The sequence below is a fragment of the Magallana gigas genome, chromosome 5 (assembly GCF_963853765.1).
Source record: "Magallana gigas chromosome 5, xbMagGiga1.1, whole genome shotgun sequence".
NCBI lineage: Eukaryota > Metazoa > Mollusca > Bivalvia > Ostreida > Ostreidae > Magallana > Magallana gigas.
The window spans coordinates 11,146,958-11,162,920 of NC_088857.1; the positions used below are offsets into that span (position 1 = coordinate 11,146,958).

Sequence of the window (15,963 nt, forward strand, 5' to 3'; positions counted from 1 at the left end):
AATGAAGATATTATATATACTAAGAAAAAATCCTATTTGCAAAAAACCATGTTGTATGTATCAATAGTAAATTTAGCACTGACACTCTCATTAAACTGTCTCGGAGAATGATTAATATGTTACAGCTTGTGTGAAAAACGCTCTCCAAAAGAGGCATGAACAGATATTATGACAAATATGTTAAACAATATTTCATTGGTGCCCTCGGGCGTGACGTCACAAAAAGACAATATGGGAGATAGTTCATCAGACCTTTTAGAAGAGATATTTTGGTCGCTTTTTTCTGTGGCATTTTGTGAAATTTTACAAAACATTGTACTTAATTCATTGTTTAATTATTAAGTCAAGTTCTTGTGAATTGAATACATTATGTAAGATCAGTGGATTTTGTGAAATGGATAACAACGATTACGTATTGTTGTAGAAAGTTATTTTCTCTCTTTCTGTCTGAAGATGACATAGTCAACATTTGAAAGTGAACCATGATGATTTTACAATGGCGTTTACCTCTGCTGATGTGGTCATTCTTTCTGATATATGGAATGTGTTTTATTTCTGTATTTTCTACCAAAAACGAGTTTCGAATAGCATGGATGGCTCCGAAAAAAGAATATTATGGCTTTAGTGCCTACTCTAGTGTTGGGGCATTAAAAATGGCCCTTTCTGCTATACGTATGAATAATGATCCAGACCTACTCCAGCCTCTCCACAACTCAACCATAAAGTAAGTAAATAGGAAATTAAAAACCTTGAGAAGCTGTCTTATTATTATCACGCACAGAATGAAAAAAGTGTCAGATATTTTTAAGGAAGGGTATTTGAAAAAGGTTTTTAGGACTAATGAATAAGTTACGTATAATTTACCTAGTACTTTATAGATAGATATATATATATATATATATATATATATATATATATATATATATATATATATATATATATATATATATATATATAATCAAGATATTTGAAATCAATTATGGATATAAAGTAAAGAAAATTATCATAAATTGAAAAAATTGGCCTTCTTTAACTTTTATTTTCAAAACAATTTGTTAGCTAATTGTTTTTCAAAATGAAACTGCCAAACAAAATAGAATAGTGTCAGCATTAACTCATTTCTCACACAATGTCAACTTAATTTGCAATTCATATTACAATTTCATTTACCATTTCTGCAATGAATTTTCATTTCATCGAAAACCTTCTAAAACTCATGACAAAGTCAAAACAATACAGATTAAGTAAAACACGAGGACATGCATTTAAGCTAACAAGCTTGATATGATCTTCGAGTTCTATGATTTTGTAGACACTGCCTCACAGTTTGTGACCATCAATATACATGCATAAATTATAGTACATTTGGGAGGTGGTAGGCATGACCAAGAGCCCCCCCCCCCCCCACTCCACCACTTCAACGGATATTAAATGCCACCATTTTCTGCCAATAAATAAAATCAATAGATTAACAGATTAAAAAAAGCCAAAAAAGAAATAGCGTTACACGTGTACTGAGACACACAAGTATAAATATAAATACACGGCACGGTTTTTTTTCTTCCTTCATTGTAAAAGTAAATACAAGAAGAGATATTTGAATAAAAATGTCTTCTTTTTTTTAGTTTGCGAACAATCTTACACTTCTGTTCTGTACAATAGGTTTGCAGGTGATATGTTAATTAGTTGGACCATGTTCACGAAGCCATTAATCAGACTGCACATTGGCCTGGGGCTATGGAAAACACACACCGTACACCTCTATGCATCGTCAATCACGGCTTAATCAGCTGATTACAGTCTCATTGAGTGGGGCAGATAACCCAAGAACAGACATCGCAAAATCTTATATACACGCATAGAAACATCAAGACATTTGAAACATTCTGAAGCCTATATCTTAAGTTTTCGATTTGTTATATTGCTACCAATAAATTGCCTTTAGGATCACTTTAAAATAAAGAAATGTTTGCCTTCTCCTTACTTAGCATTCTTAACTACTGGTCTGTAAGTCGGAATTTATTTTTTTTTTCAGGTTGCGCGAAATGAAAAACACAAATGCCCATATTGGTATTAAAAAAATTATTGAAAACGTTTTAGTCAGTCGGTCGGGATATGACAAACAAATGTTTGTGTTTCTTTTAGAGGTAGCCTTATGTGTGTCCTTGGTTTCATAATTTTATACTGTTACATGGGCCTCTATCTCAATTCCAATAAAAAGTCACAATGTTTAGTTTTTGAGAGAAAAAAATCGTTTTATTTACAAACTGTGTGTTTACAATGGTTACTGTTATTCGAAAAAGTGATTTATCTTGTTTGGTTATAATAAATTTGTTTTTGGTCATGACACGTGTTACATGTATTCTGAATAGCCTATGGATATCGCCATTGCAATAATTTATTGATAATACAAGGTCGTAAATCATAATGATTCTGATGACAATATTGACGCTATTGTTGATAATATTTGCATATCATAGACTAATATACAGACTAAAATAAACTTTGCATACATACATGTATCAAAGGGATAAAACGTCGATCCTAAAAAATAATTCTATTACATATACCTTATCAAAAGGGACATGGTTACGATTTGATCCGCGAAATTTCAACTTTTCTTCTTTTTTTAATTCATTGTTTACAATGCTAAATTAAGTTAATTCTAATAGATTGCACTTAAAATATTAGCAATTAATGAATGGCTCAACATTTTTCAAGATGTACCAAAACTTCGAACATAAATCATTTTTAAATCTAGTTACTCTGTCCAAAAATATAATACGCTAGTTCACTCAAAACCTATCGGTTCAAAATTGACAATGTTTAAATGTGGTGTACTTGCCCTAAGGATTGAATCATATCGCTACAGAGAAGTGTATTTGCATTATATTTGTGAAATAAATTTTGTAATTATTATAAACACATGTCACTGTAATAAACTATATATTTACTTACTTACTTCTATAGAACAAGCACGATAAAACGTTCACATGTAGCGCCATTTCCTGAGTTGTAAATTGGGAAGATCATCATTTATATTAGACCTCTTTATTTACAATCCGTGAGTCTATTATAAAAGATTTGAGTTTTTGTCACAGATCTCAATTTGTTATAAATAGGAAATATTCTATTCAGCAATTTATATGACAAAAAGTTAGCTCTGAATCCTCTTTCAAATTTGACTGCTGATATTAAGATTTTAATTCTTTTTAAATACCTTATTTAAGTGATAATCTATTTTTAAAATAAAGAAACAATTTGAACATTTCGGCTAAAATCATGACATACCCAATAAACTAAGAGAAAGGAAGAAGTCAAATTTCAATGCATTGACCTGTATATGATATTAGTACTTTGCCTTTAGTTTTGGATTCTATCCTACAAGAACTGTGAATGCAAACTTTTAATGAAGGTATTGAGAGCAAGAAAATCCTGCAGAACGTGAAAATAACCATCCAAAAATTGTTTATTGTTCTTAAAATTTGGCATGTTATGTAATAATTTTTGTAAACATAAATATGTTTACGGTTTACTTGTATAGAAGACTTTGTTGACCTCTTGTATAAAGCATATGTGTATTTTGATTATCAATCATCTAAACAAGACATGAGACATACGTTTCTTTGAAACCAGATAAAAATAGATTTTAAATGATATTAAATTTATGTCATTTACACCGTAAATGAAAATTACATTATACTTATAAATAAATCTTTTACAAAGCATATCGTTAAGTTTTAATAAAATGCATATACTACTATTTTCATTTTAAAATGTTTTTCATTTTGGGAGGAAGGAATGTTTAAAAATTGCATGATATAATTGAATCAGTTCACATCTGTTTATTGATCAAATTAAAAGTTTATAAGAAGTTTTGTTTTCCTCTATTAGAGTCCGATGGTACGATACAGACTGCAACGCAAAGAGTGCATTAGCCGCTGCCGTGGACGCTAAATCCAAGTTTGATCCGCACCTCTTTCTCGGTCCGCCATGTTCAGTCGGTAGGTACAAACTTTATTCAAATGCCTTTAATAAATCAGAAAACAGTGCATGCAATGATACCTTCTCGTCTTCAAAATGTAAATCTAATTTATTTTTAGATTGCAAAATACTGTTGTTAACCATCAAAAGTTGTGAAATCTTTGTTTATACTATATCATTGTGACAATTGTTCTTTTATTTTTTCGTACAAACTGGTCATAGTCTGTCTAATCAATTTACATAATGCTTCACAACTGGGTTTTTTAAAATCAAATTCATTTTTGTATTTTGATTGAATTATCTTACTTACTCTTGCAACACAACTTAAATACCACAGAGTATGCACATTTACGTATACCATACAAATATATTTACATATTCATACCATGCCACAAAAACAATAGGTCTTGCATGCTAATGCCCAAGGGCTGAACAGTCAAATAGCCCGAGGGAATGCAGAGTCACTTGTATGGAGATTTAAATAATAAATGTAAATGTGTACAACATGATTATTGGTTCCACTACAATCTGATAAGCACTAAACCTAACATAAAAATCTACATTATAGTCAGGTTTTTTAACTACAAATGGTTATAGTAAGGTTGACTATTCTGTATTATTTATCAGCAAAATATAAAGTCTGTACCGATGAATTATTGATGGGTTTTTATTGCTACGAAGGACCATTGTTTTATTCCTGATTAAAGATTATTTATTCCATGAGTTTGAGCTAAGATAAATCTTAAATTGAATTTATATAGGATCCTGAAAGATAGCGGTAGAAGTTTCTTTAATGAAAACAACATTGTCTTTTGTTTACTTTTTTGGATTAAAAAAAAAAGAAAAAGAAGAAACGTTTATCAAAAAGTCTCAAAGCAAGAAATTTAAGGAGAAATATGAGTACTTTCCTTGACTCAATTTAACCTCAAGTAATGAAAAAAAATCATAGAATTCAACCTTTGATTTAAATCAGTATTTTTTTTTTAAAATGACGTTTATATATTTTTTTACACTTTCCAAAAGTAAGCTGGTGAATCATATGCTCTTGATTGGCCTGTGCATATATTTTAAGATAAATGATATTCATAATTTCAGCACACTGCACGAAAAGTCGCGTTTAATTTCACCTTAAATGCAATTTAAACGTTACGATTATTTAAAATTTAAGTATGTAGTATTACATATTGTGTGTCCGAAAACGTTTAAAAATAATTAGCATTTAATATGAGTTTACTGGATTCCGTAAAAGAACAAATTTAATAATGTCGGAAAAATTGTAAACTTACTCATACGTACAGATTTAAGTGTTCCGTAAACTAACATTATACCTCTTGTATATAAAACATATAATTTTCATTAAACATGCTAAAAAAATTAAGTTTAATGGATATATTAAATTTGTTTGGTTAATAAAATTTAATGTTGAATTTTAATTCATTATTTGTTCTCGTTTAATTTACATTTTACATTATAAACTGTCAAAAATTAAATTATATACGGATATCTTAAACTTCCTAAAACATTCAAATAAACGCTTTTATCAACTTACATTATACCTCTTGTTTATGCGACGATAATGTTTTGATTAAACCTGCCAATATAAACTGGAATTGTATATATTTTACGTCATTATTATTTTCGTTTAATTAAATAATTATACCACCGCATACATCTTTATATAACTTCAAACATCCAGTTGTTTTCTTTGAAATTGTTTTTGCTATCATTTTTGAAAATTAAAATCACACACAAGTCCACTTAAGATTCGATTTTATTGCATGTTAAAGTCTCAATGATGTAAAAAAATAAATACATGTATTCTTACAGAGCAAAACATTTGAAAGTTTTAAGCATAAAAGTCACAATTTAGAAAATTACAATACGTACGTCATGATCAGATACATATGGAATGGATGCCATTACAATTTCTGATATAGTTCTTAAAAAATACTTAGGTAAAATGTCCAAATTTGGAATTGTGAAATGCACATTTGACTTAAGCAAATGCAGGCTAATACACATTAAATGGAAATAATGGAATCTATATGGACTAGTGGGAAAAAAACACACAACTGAAACAGACCCATAAAAATTGCTGCATGGTCTGCAAATAACAAATTCTAGCTTAACTTGCGTATTTTCATATACAACATAAATTACAACACAAAGTCAGTTTTTCTATATAATGCATGTAGATAAAGAAAAGCAATTGTTGAAAGTTGACAATACTGAAGTAATCAAATTTTTTTTACTTTAATATTTACTGGTCACTAAAATACATACACACGCACACACAAATTCTCTTTCCTAGTACATGTATTTTGAAAATAGCATGTATTCATAGAAACATACATACTACATACATACTCTATAGTTCATAACTGCAAATAGATAAGAGTTTCCATGAAAACCACTTCAGAGAAGATATATATTAACAATCATATTATATGTAATAGCATTGAAAAAACCCTATATATTTATATACCGGTATATGATGCATACAAATACCAAATTATACTAAATTGAATGAACAAATTGTTCAATAATAGGATGTACATGTGCATCTCTAATTTTAAACACTTCATGTGATTTTAAAAATAATTCCTTAGGTTTTACATTATAATATTGAAAATTTATTATACAGAAAAGAAAAATACATATTCTAATGACCAGACTATTCAGTTAACATTTTGGAACGTATATAAAGTAATTTTAATTTACACAAACTTCCAATGCAAACAATAATTGATTATCAAAATTTGGCAAAATGGTAAATTTAAATCATGGAAATTCAATAAAATTCTTCTAGTCTATCCTAATAAGGTCTGGAATAAGATCAAGCATATGCATGTACAAAATTTAAAAAAGTTATGACACTATAAAAATTCAACTCAATCTTACTTATCATAAAAAGAAAACAGTTTCCCCAATATTTTACTCAGAAATGTCTTATCAAGTATTGTTTATTTCTTGCATCTGTAAGAAACTGACAGGGAAGCCTCACTCGCCCACAAGCAAGAGCAAAAGGATCGGTCAGAGACACCACCTTTCTCTTACTTGGGTATCAAGATCTGCAACTTACTGCCAGCAAAGCCCTTTCAAAATACTCTTGCATTGTCTCCTGCTTAAAATTCACTTTCAATAAAAATTCTTCTAGTCTATCCTATTAAGGTCTGAAATAAGACCTGGCATATGCATGTACAGAATGTAAAATATAGTTATGACACTATAAATATTCAACTCAATCTTACTTATCATAAAAAGAAAACAGTTCCCCATTATTTTAAACAGAAATGTCTTATCAAGTCTTGTTTGTTTATTCCTTGCATCTGTAAGAAACTGACAGGGAAGCCTCACTCGCCCACAAGCAAGAGCAAAAGGATCGGTCAGAGACACCACCTTTCTCTTACTTAGGTATCAAGATCTGCAACTTACTGCCAGCAAAGCCCTTTCAAAATACTCTTGCATTGTCTCCTGTATATTTTAAACAACAAATTTTGTTCACTATAGAGCTAATTAAGCTAATAAATTATATAAGTGAAACTTGTACAAATATGTAGATTAAAATAACTTGAGATAAAAATTGTATTTTTTCCGTAAATTTTCTAGTCTACGTCCAAGTTTCAGGAACAAGCTCTGAAAGATATACATACAAAAAGTCCTGTATAACTGCCTAGATGTCCATAAAAACTACTCTTTACTCAATAAATTATCAAAAATCTAGTCTTTAACTCTTTACTTAGAACAAAAGAAACAAATTATGATAAAATATTCATTAAAATAACCACTTTATATCACTCATATATGTGTTTAGTTTATAATTTGATATATGATTTTAAACTTATACAAGCCTTTGACAGGGAAGCCTCACTCGCCCACAAGCAAGAGCAAAAGGATCGGTCAGAGACGCCACCTTTCTCTTACTTGGGTATCAAGATCTGCAACTAACTGCCAACAGAGCTCCCTTTAAAAATAAATAACTTCCTATTGTCTTCAGTTCTATTATGCTATAGAGATGTATGCACTAATTACTGGAAATAAACTTTAACATATTTGTAAATAAATTGAGATAAAAAAAGTATGACTTGGTTACATGCCAACATGACAAAAATTGAAAATCATAATGGCCAAATTTAATCTGTAATTGATCAGCATAAAAAAAAATTCAACAATAAAAAAAATACACAATGAATATTCTTTTATATAACAGTATGAGTTGAACAAGTAATATCAGATCCTGTATTTAAAAAAATACCCAGCATATTTTTAGGTTCATCATACTACAACAATACATCAAGCTATTTTGCAATGATTTTATAGTCATATCACATATTGAGCTTTGCAGTTCTCAAGAAGTGTTAAACAACTCTTTATACATGGATAATAAACCTACATCAAAATATGAACCTCTAGCGAGGAACAAAAATTGTCCATGGGACGGAGTTAACAATTTTATACAATCAACAATGTATATGTCAAAATGCTTGCATATCAGTAAAACCATATAATAACTTTCAGCTTAGGTGAGCTAATTATACATGACAGTTGCAACTCTTTTAAAAATCTCAAATGGCCCATTTCTGTTCATTTGATATATTTTCTGGTTTGTCTCTAGATGATCCATTGTTGGTCCTTATACGTCTTATACTTTGCCTTTTTGAACATTTGGATTTCAGAGCAGAACTTTTGGTGTCCAATTAAACATTCGTCAGAGCGCCACTTTAGAGATGTGATTTCATATATTGTGTCATCTTCCCAATCATTTTCATATTCTGATGACATCATCAAGTACTCGACAAGAAATACAGGTTCTACTTGTTTCTTTTTCTCCTCATCCCAGGAGGTCTTTTGTTTAAATACAGCCTGACAGCCTGTCTATAGTATAACTTCTGTTTTCTACAACATATATACACACATAAATACACATGTTTATACACACATATTGTCTTTAAAAAGCCAACATTGTAAAATGTTCAGGCTTTCCTTTTAAATTCCTCAGACAATTTATTTAAGCATTAAATCATTGTTTTTTGAAAGAGGAGTAACAGGCGTTTGTGCATCATGAAAATTTGTCTGCACACACTATTGCAGTTATGAGACTATATATTTCAAAAAACAAGAGATATTTGTGAAACACAATTGTCCCCTTCTTCCTTGGAGAAATGAACGAAAAAGCAAATAATTGGGATTTTCCCATATCCAAGGGGCATAACTCTGTCAAAAATTGCTCAATTAGACTCTAAATCAAACTTGACCAAAATATTATTATGATGAATCTGTGTGCAGGGGCGTGCAATTACCATCGCCCGACGCCCGGGGCTATCGATTTTAGAGGTCGGTATTCATTGGCTTTTTTGAATATAATTTTTTTACAGAGAGAGAGAGAGAGAGAGAGATGCATTACAGAGATATTATAAATTTCTGCACTAACTATTCTCATGAACACATTTTAAAGTGACCTGCTTGGTGAATTAAAAAAAATTCATATTTTGCATATTATTATTTGTGCATTTTCCATTATTTTAAATTAAAATTTACCATTACGTAATTAATTGCATAGTTGTATTTTGTAAATGGAAATTAAACAGGATAAAATGCATGCACACATAGATAGTTGCAGTGATTTTATAGAGTCTGTTCACATTCACAATGTTATGTTTGGGTTTTATTATATAAACGGTACCCAAACCAATTTTGTAACTAAAATGTGAGAGATCAATGAAGTTGAATATTTTTGAACTAGTCTACCACAGAAAACATGCAAGTAATAAATATTTCGTATATTAATAATTATATACTAACTAGTGTCATACAGGGTTTTTTTTTAATAAAATGAAATGTCGACATGTCCGAAATAGTCTGGCTAGTAACTTTGAATCTTGGGCTAGTAACTTTGGTACTCCCACTAGCCCCTGGACTAGCGGCCAAATTTTGTAATTGCACACCCCTGTGTGTGTCAAATTTCATATCAATAGGAGCAACCTCTGCGTTAAAGGAAATTGTTGGTGGACCGGCCGATCAACAACAGCAATGTAGTATTCCCTCCCTTGTCTGAAGGGGGCATAATAACAAGTATTTACATTTCTGTTAATTCTTGCCTTATCTGCAAATGCGATTTATACATCAAAACTCTTTATTATTCTTAAAAGATAAGTTAAATCAATAGAACAGTCACTGTATATAATACAGCATAAATTAGAACTTCAATACAAGTTCATGATTTTGGCAGTTGTAAACAGGGACATTTGAACATATGTATGGTCTAGACTCTCAAAACATGCAGTGCATATAATTGGGCATACCCTTGTTTCCTTTGATACAGATCCATTCCTTTCTTGAAAGAATCTACTCTCTCCTTCCTTTATCTTGCATAGACAGGAAATATCTGTTTATTGCATCTAAAATATAACATTGCAACAAAAATTAGAATATTATTTGTAAAGTTTTATTTAAATACAAGAGCGCGGGATCTGACAAACACAGGGTTCGACACTAACTGTTTGATGCATTAGTCCAGCTGGACTAGTGCCTGTTCATTTTAACTAGTCCGCAGGCAATTTTATGTGCCCGTCAGAAATAAATTAAAAAGCATTACCGTATTTGCCTTATATATAGTATGGAGTTTTTAAATAGCATTTGTAAGAAAGGGGTGCATAATATACACTATAATGTTTTTCTTACAGGTGTTGCACATGTTTAGTTGTATTGTGCTATGCAGTACATAGCAATGAGCTGCGTATTCACTATCTCTGTGTACTAGGTGTATGCCGCCATTACAGATGTTATAAATAGATCTATGCATATTAGATCCAGGCTGCATGAGCTACCTTGTTCTTTTCATTGTCTAAGTTCTTTAAAAATCTGTTTAAAATAATAAGCAATTTATCACAAATTATTTAACGTAAAACAATTCATTTAAATTAAACAACTCACAGGAGATTCGTTTCACCTATATTTTTTAAAAACACATAAGCGTCCCTTTCGAAGCTGTTGTTGTGAACACGTGTGCTTGTAACCTATTAATTTTCTCGGACATCCCCTTATGGCAAAGAAATAATCAAGTCACCCATAATATCCTGCATACCTCTGTTGTTTTGCTCGGTAACTCTATAATCACTGCAATGTATCATATGCTAGATAATAAAAATACAGTCAGGGTTTTCCATTAAAATGTCGACAATCACACATCGTTAATTTACACATTTTTTAAGCAAAACTTTTTATTAGTTTGACCGGACTGACTAGACAGAAATTTTGTTAATCCGTAAGAAAATCTATTAGTCTGTGACTAACGGACTAAGGTTAGTGTCGAACCCTGCTGAAACAAAAATTTTTATTGGTGTGGTCTAAGTTATTAATTCTTTAAAAAGTTTTACTTCAATATTTGGTTTCCATCATCAGATTTCATTTTTCACTACAATCCTAGGGAAATTCCATGGGAGTATCCATCATGCACAGCAATCTGAAAGTATGCATTCACAAAATATCATACCAAGGCCATACAATTATATAGTTGCTGATATTGAGATAACTCCTCTCAATACGCTCCACATGTACATTACAGTATAAGCCTGTATAATACAATTAACAAAAATTTTGGATGTGTACAAATGATTGAATATATATTAATATACAAGCCAGACACAACATTTATGCTTATCAAATATATGTATGTTATGTCTCAGCAATATTACATTCAAACATGCAAAGAAAAAAAATCAGTAAGGTATACAGAACATCATGAGTTTTAGGTGTGGAAATCAGGTGTACAACAAAAATGAAAGGCTTGATCACCCAATTCTTTTATTTATTTTAGCCAAAGCTTTGTAAAATGTTGTGTTCAGATGAAGCCTACTGTTTTAATTCCTGTTTTTTGTCAGAGAATGTACCACATAATCCTCTAATTCTTAGCCCCCCACCCCCACCCAAACAAGATTCCAGCAAAACCTAATTCAAAAAACATTTAAACAAAAAGCTACAATAGATTAATCACTGAAAAAAAAATTCTGCAGCTTCAATTCAGTCATGAATTTTTTCAGGGCTGGGACGATACTTTACTTAGCAGATTTGGTACAAATCACGATACATGAGATGCGATATGATACATATCACGATACATTGCAACTTAATGAAAACATGAATAAGGGCTTAAAATTTATTGAATCAGTCTATGTATTACCACATGTCCAAAGTGATTTCATTATATTTAAAATGAACGTTGAACAATTTACAAATTACTTTCGTCTTGTATTCACTACTTTTCATAAACAAGTAATCCGAAAGTTTTCCACACTCCAGATTTAGCTTGAATCGATTTGACAACTTTATGAGGTTTTCTGCCATCTTTGTACTTTCATATTAGGCGCGCGGACTTAAAATAGCTGGTATATGAAGCTCGGATATTTTATGAAAATATAAAAAAAGTTCACTACGGTATCGTTGTATTAATGGTAAATGTAGTGATCCAAATATTGTCAAAGTATATACTGTGATGCACTGGTGTATTGTCCCATCCCTATATTTTTTTGCGGTTATATGTTAAATATAGCAAATCAGACCAATATTTTATTGACATCAAATATACTTACATGTACTTGGCTGGGTACACATATTTTAACTTTCTTATTTCCTTTCTTTTGCGATGGATTACTTTCAGAGAGTATTTAGCGATGATTTCCTTCTGCCCCTCCAAGATTTTTTCCTGCTGAAACTCAATCTTTCTCAACTTGAAAAGTGGCCACGATGCTGGTCCTATTCATCAAAATAGTGAAAATAAATCAAAATACAGGCATTGAAGAGTTATTCTAGGCCTCTAACGGGAATCAAGTCAAGTCGTACCCAAACTGACTCGTATACCCAAGCCGACTCTTAATCAATAGGTCACAGATTGTGACTATAATGGGTAGCAATTCTTGGTTAATAGCTACACTCTGTCCCGAGTTTTTTCTTCGTTCACTTTTTCTTGATATTTTGATAATCATAAATACCTATGTGCTCAAATTATGTTCATCCTCAAAATAGATATGAAATATCTTCAGATTATCTGTTTTGAAACACCCCTTTGGCTTTTGCCCCTTCAGATCTCAATATACAACTCAAAATAGTCTATGGGGATTTTTCATTGCACCAGCCATGAAATAGCCTGGATAACGAAAATTTGTGCAAGGTATATATTCCAAGTGATTTCCAGATGGTGAAAAGATGTAGACATTTCCTATTATAAATTTCCGCAAGAAATTTATTTACCTTCCTGTGAACTTTTATGAGTGAAAAATTACCGTATTTCACGGAATTTTGGTCGATACGGTTTATTGGGCGAAGGAGGCCGTTTTTAGCCATAATATAAAAAAAAGTATAAATAGGTCGACTTCGAAGAATTGGTCGAAAAATTACCGCTAGTTCTAATGAATAAATGGTTTAAACCAATAACGTTATCATATAGTAGCCTTTAATCTTATTTCACAGTTTTAAACAAAAGGGAAATAAAATGTATTTCTTGAAAACATCGTAAGAAAATGTCTGAAATTGCGTCAAAATTTTCAAACCAAATAATTCAGTACAGCCGGTTTTAATTTAAGATCGTTTTTTTTACTTCCCTGCCATGTGTACAAACTGGTGTTAACCGGGGGATAGTTACCTAGCCTGGAGGCATGACTACGGTAGCACATGCCACCCTGTGTCTCTATGTGACTTTTTACTGTGTATATACACACGAGTCAACCTCTGATCTTATTGAAGCCTGCAGGCATGAGTAGCACGTGCCGAGAGTTCAACTGTGCATAAACAAAGTCAGCGCTACCCAGACTGATTTCAGAGACACCTGGCTAAAATTTCATCGAAAGTTTTATGTTGAATATACAGAAAAAAACTTGTTCATGTATTCTATTATGAAAACAAATTGTTTTTTTTTTATTTCTACCCGACGATATTTCCCCCCGTAATTACCCTTTGTACGGTTCTCATTTTACTTTTACCACGCGAAATCGATTTCCTGTTTATCGTAAGCACACGATCAAAATGCATGACAGCATTTAATGATTCAGTCAGTGATCTAAGAAAGAAATATATAGATCTACTGAGATTCATTACATTTGTTTAAATGATAAATTACTACAGTATATTGATTAAAATCCATACGATTTTTACACAGAAATTCAAGCAGTATTATAGTAAACACTCATGATTTTATTGGAGGGTTGCATAAATTTTTGCAAAATTCCAACCAAAAAAAAAAAAAAACATAAATTGGGCGAAGCGATGAATAGGGCGAGGTCCACATGTCAGGGGAAAAAAGTATCGACCTAAATTCCGTGAAATACGGTATGTGTCATTGAATGGAGATATCTTGGATATATTTTCCATTTCATCGATTTCAACTGTACTTCTATTTGAGTGTAGGTGTATTTTTATAAAAAATCATCAAAAAGTGATGGAAGCAATACCTTGGGACAAATTATAATCAACATTGATTAAATTTGAAACTTGTGTGTTTAATCATTGCTCCCCCCCCCCTCCATTCTCGGGTTATTTTTTTATCATTTATTTTTAACTATATGTTGATTTATGCTACATTTAAAAAACACAATTAACGCAAAAGCTATGTAGAAATAAAATATATACCCCTGGTATAAAAAGCAAAGAATTTGCAATGTCAGCAGACACCATCTTGTAAAATTTGACACCTCGCTAGGAAATCCTTAAATTATTTATACTTGTTTCTATTATATCACTGGTTCTATGGTATCGCGGTATTTCTGTTTACTTATAGTAGCACGCACTGAAATTGACATTTTATGTCGGAATATTTTTAGACATTGAAAACAGACACGTTAAACATTACTGAGGTATATAAACTCACAAAACATTAGTTTCTGGAAATATTTTCGTATTGATAGATTTTTTAATAAAATAATATAACTACCGCGATATCATAGGACGGGCTCATAACTGAAAAAGTACTGACCGGCCGGAAATGATGGTCTCTTTAATTTCATAAGGTGTCAAATGGTGAAAAAATAACTTGTGAATGTGGGGGGGGGGGGGGGGGAGGGGTGAATATGGGGGTTGGGGGTCCCGTCCCCAAGCATCTGTGAGTACAAATACTTATACCAGTAGATAATATGGTAATTTGATAATATGACATACCCGACAATATTTATTGAAATGAATATCAATATTAAAAAGTTATGACTGTGGGCATAATCATGTAATTTGAAGTTATTTTTCACTCGGACTATCCGACTATTTGATTACAAATCAGTTTGGTTACGAGTTGACTGTACTTCTTACAAGGGAAATAATCATGTTCACAAGGGGAAGCAACTATAAAATTACAAGAGCATGTGTTAATGGGACGCTTGTTTATCGATACCGTAATCACCACCATACCTATTAAACAACTGGTACCACTGGCCGGCGAACCTATCTCCAAGGTGCTGCTACATGTAAGAACAGAAGTTGAGGCAAAGGACTGACGTTGTGGGACTGTTTCGCCATCTTGTTTCTCACGAGCGCTCTACCTGCTTGACATGGTGGTGACTTTTTCTTCCCTTTCGGCACTTGACAATAGTCTTGACAATGGATGTTTTCCTAAAGATTTCGTCGTTGTACGAATCTGATGATTCATCAGTCCAAGAGCACTAAATTCTGATAGATCTACTTCGCTACTTAAATCGAATCCGACATGTTATCTCCATCGCAGCTTGGCGGGTTCAGAATTCTCTCGATTTTTGATTGGCTTAATTTGATTCGCATGCGCGTAGAGGTTAAACAAACTCTCTCTCTCTCTCTCTCTCTCTCTCTCTCTCTCTCTCTCTCTCTCTCTCTCTCTCATCCTGAATCAATTGTTATAGTGAAATATTTTTTATTTGCTTTGTGAGTTTTTTTTTACTACAAATCAAATATTTCCTTGAAGTGATTAATTTAGTGGGTTTTTTTTTCGTCCCAAACCCCTTCCACGTACATGTAAGTTCAGAGCTG

General features: G+C 31.6%; 1 protein-coding gene and 1 long non-coding RNA gene across 2 annotated transcripts in view; one reads left to right on the top strand and one right to left on the bottom strand.

The window, feature by feature from the left end:
• The first annotated feature begins 144 nt into the window (after positions 1-144).
• LOC105324420 (atrial natriuretic peptide receptor 2) overlaps positions 145-15,963 on the top strand; it is a 38,551-nt gene continuing 22,732 nt past the window's right edge. Inside the window, exons 1-2 of the mRNA XM_066084195.1 lie at positions 145-724; positions 3,895-4,004. Of these exons, the coding sequence (XP_065940267.1) occupies positions 483-724; positions 3,895-4,004 (352 nt within the window). The 5' untranslated portion in view covers positions 145-482. The remainder of the gene's footprint in view (positions 725-3,894; positions 4,005-15,963) is intronic.
• On the bottom strand, positions 9,923-15,786 carry LOC136275343 (uncharacterized). The gene is made up of 4 exons (XR_010713906.1): positions 15,373-15,786; positions 12,573-12,735; positions 11,361-11,446; positions 9,923-10,382 (listed from the first exon to the last, which is right to left on the bottom strand). It is a non-coding gene; the product is annotated as an uncharacterized lncRNA (long non-coding RNA).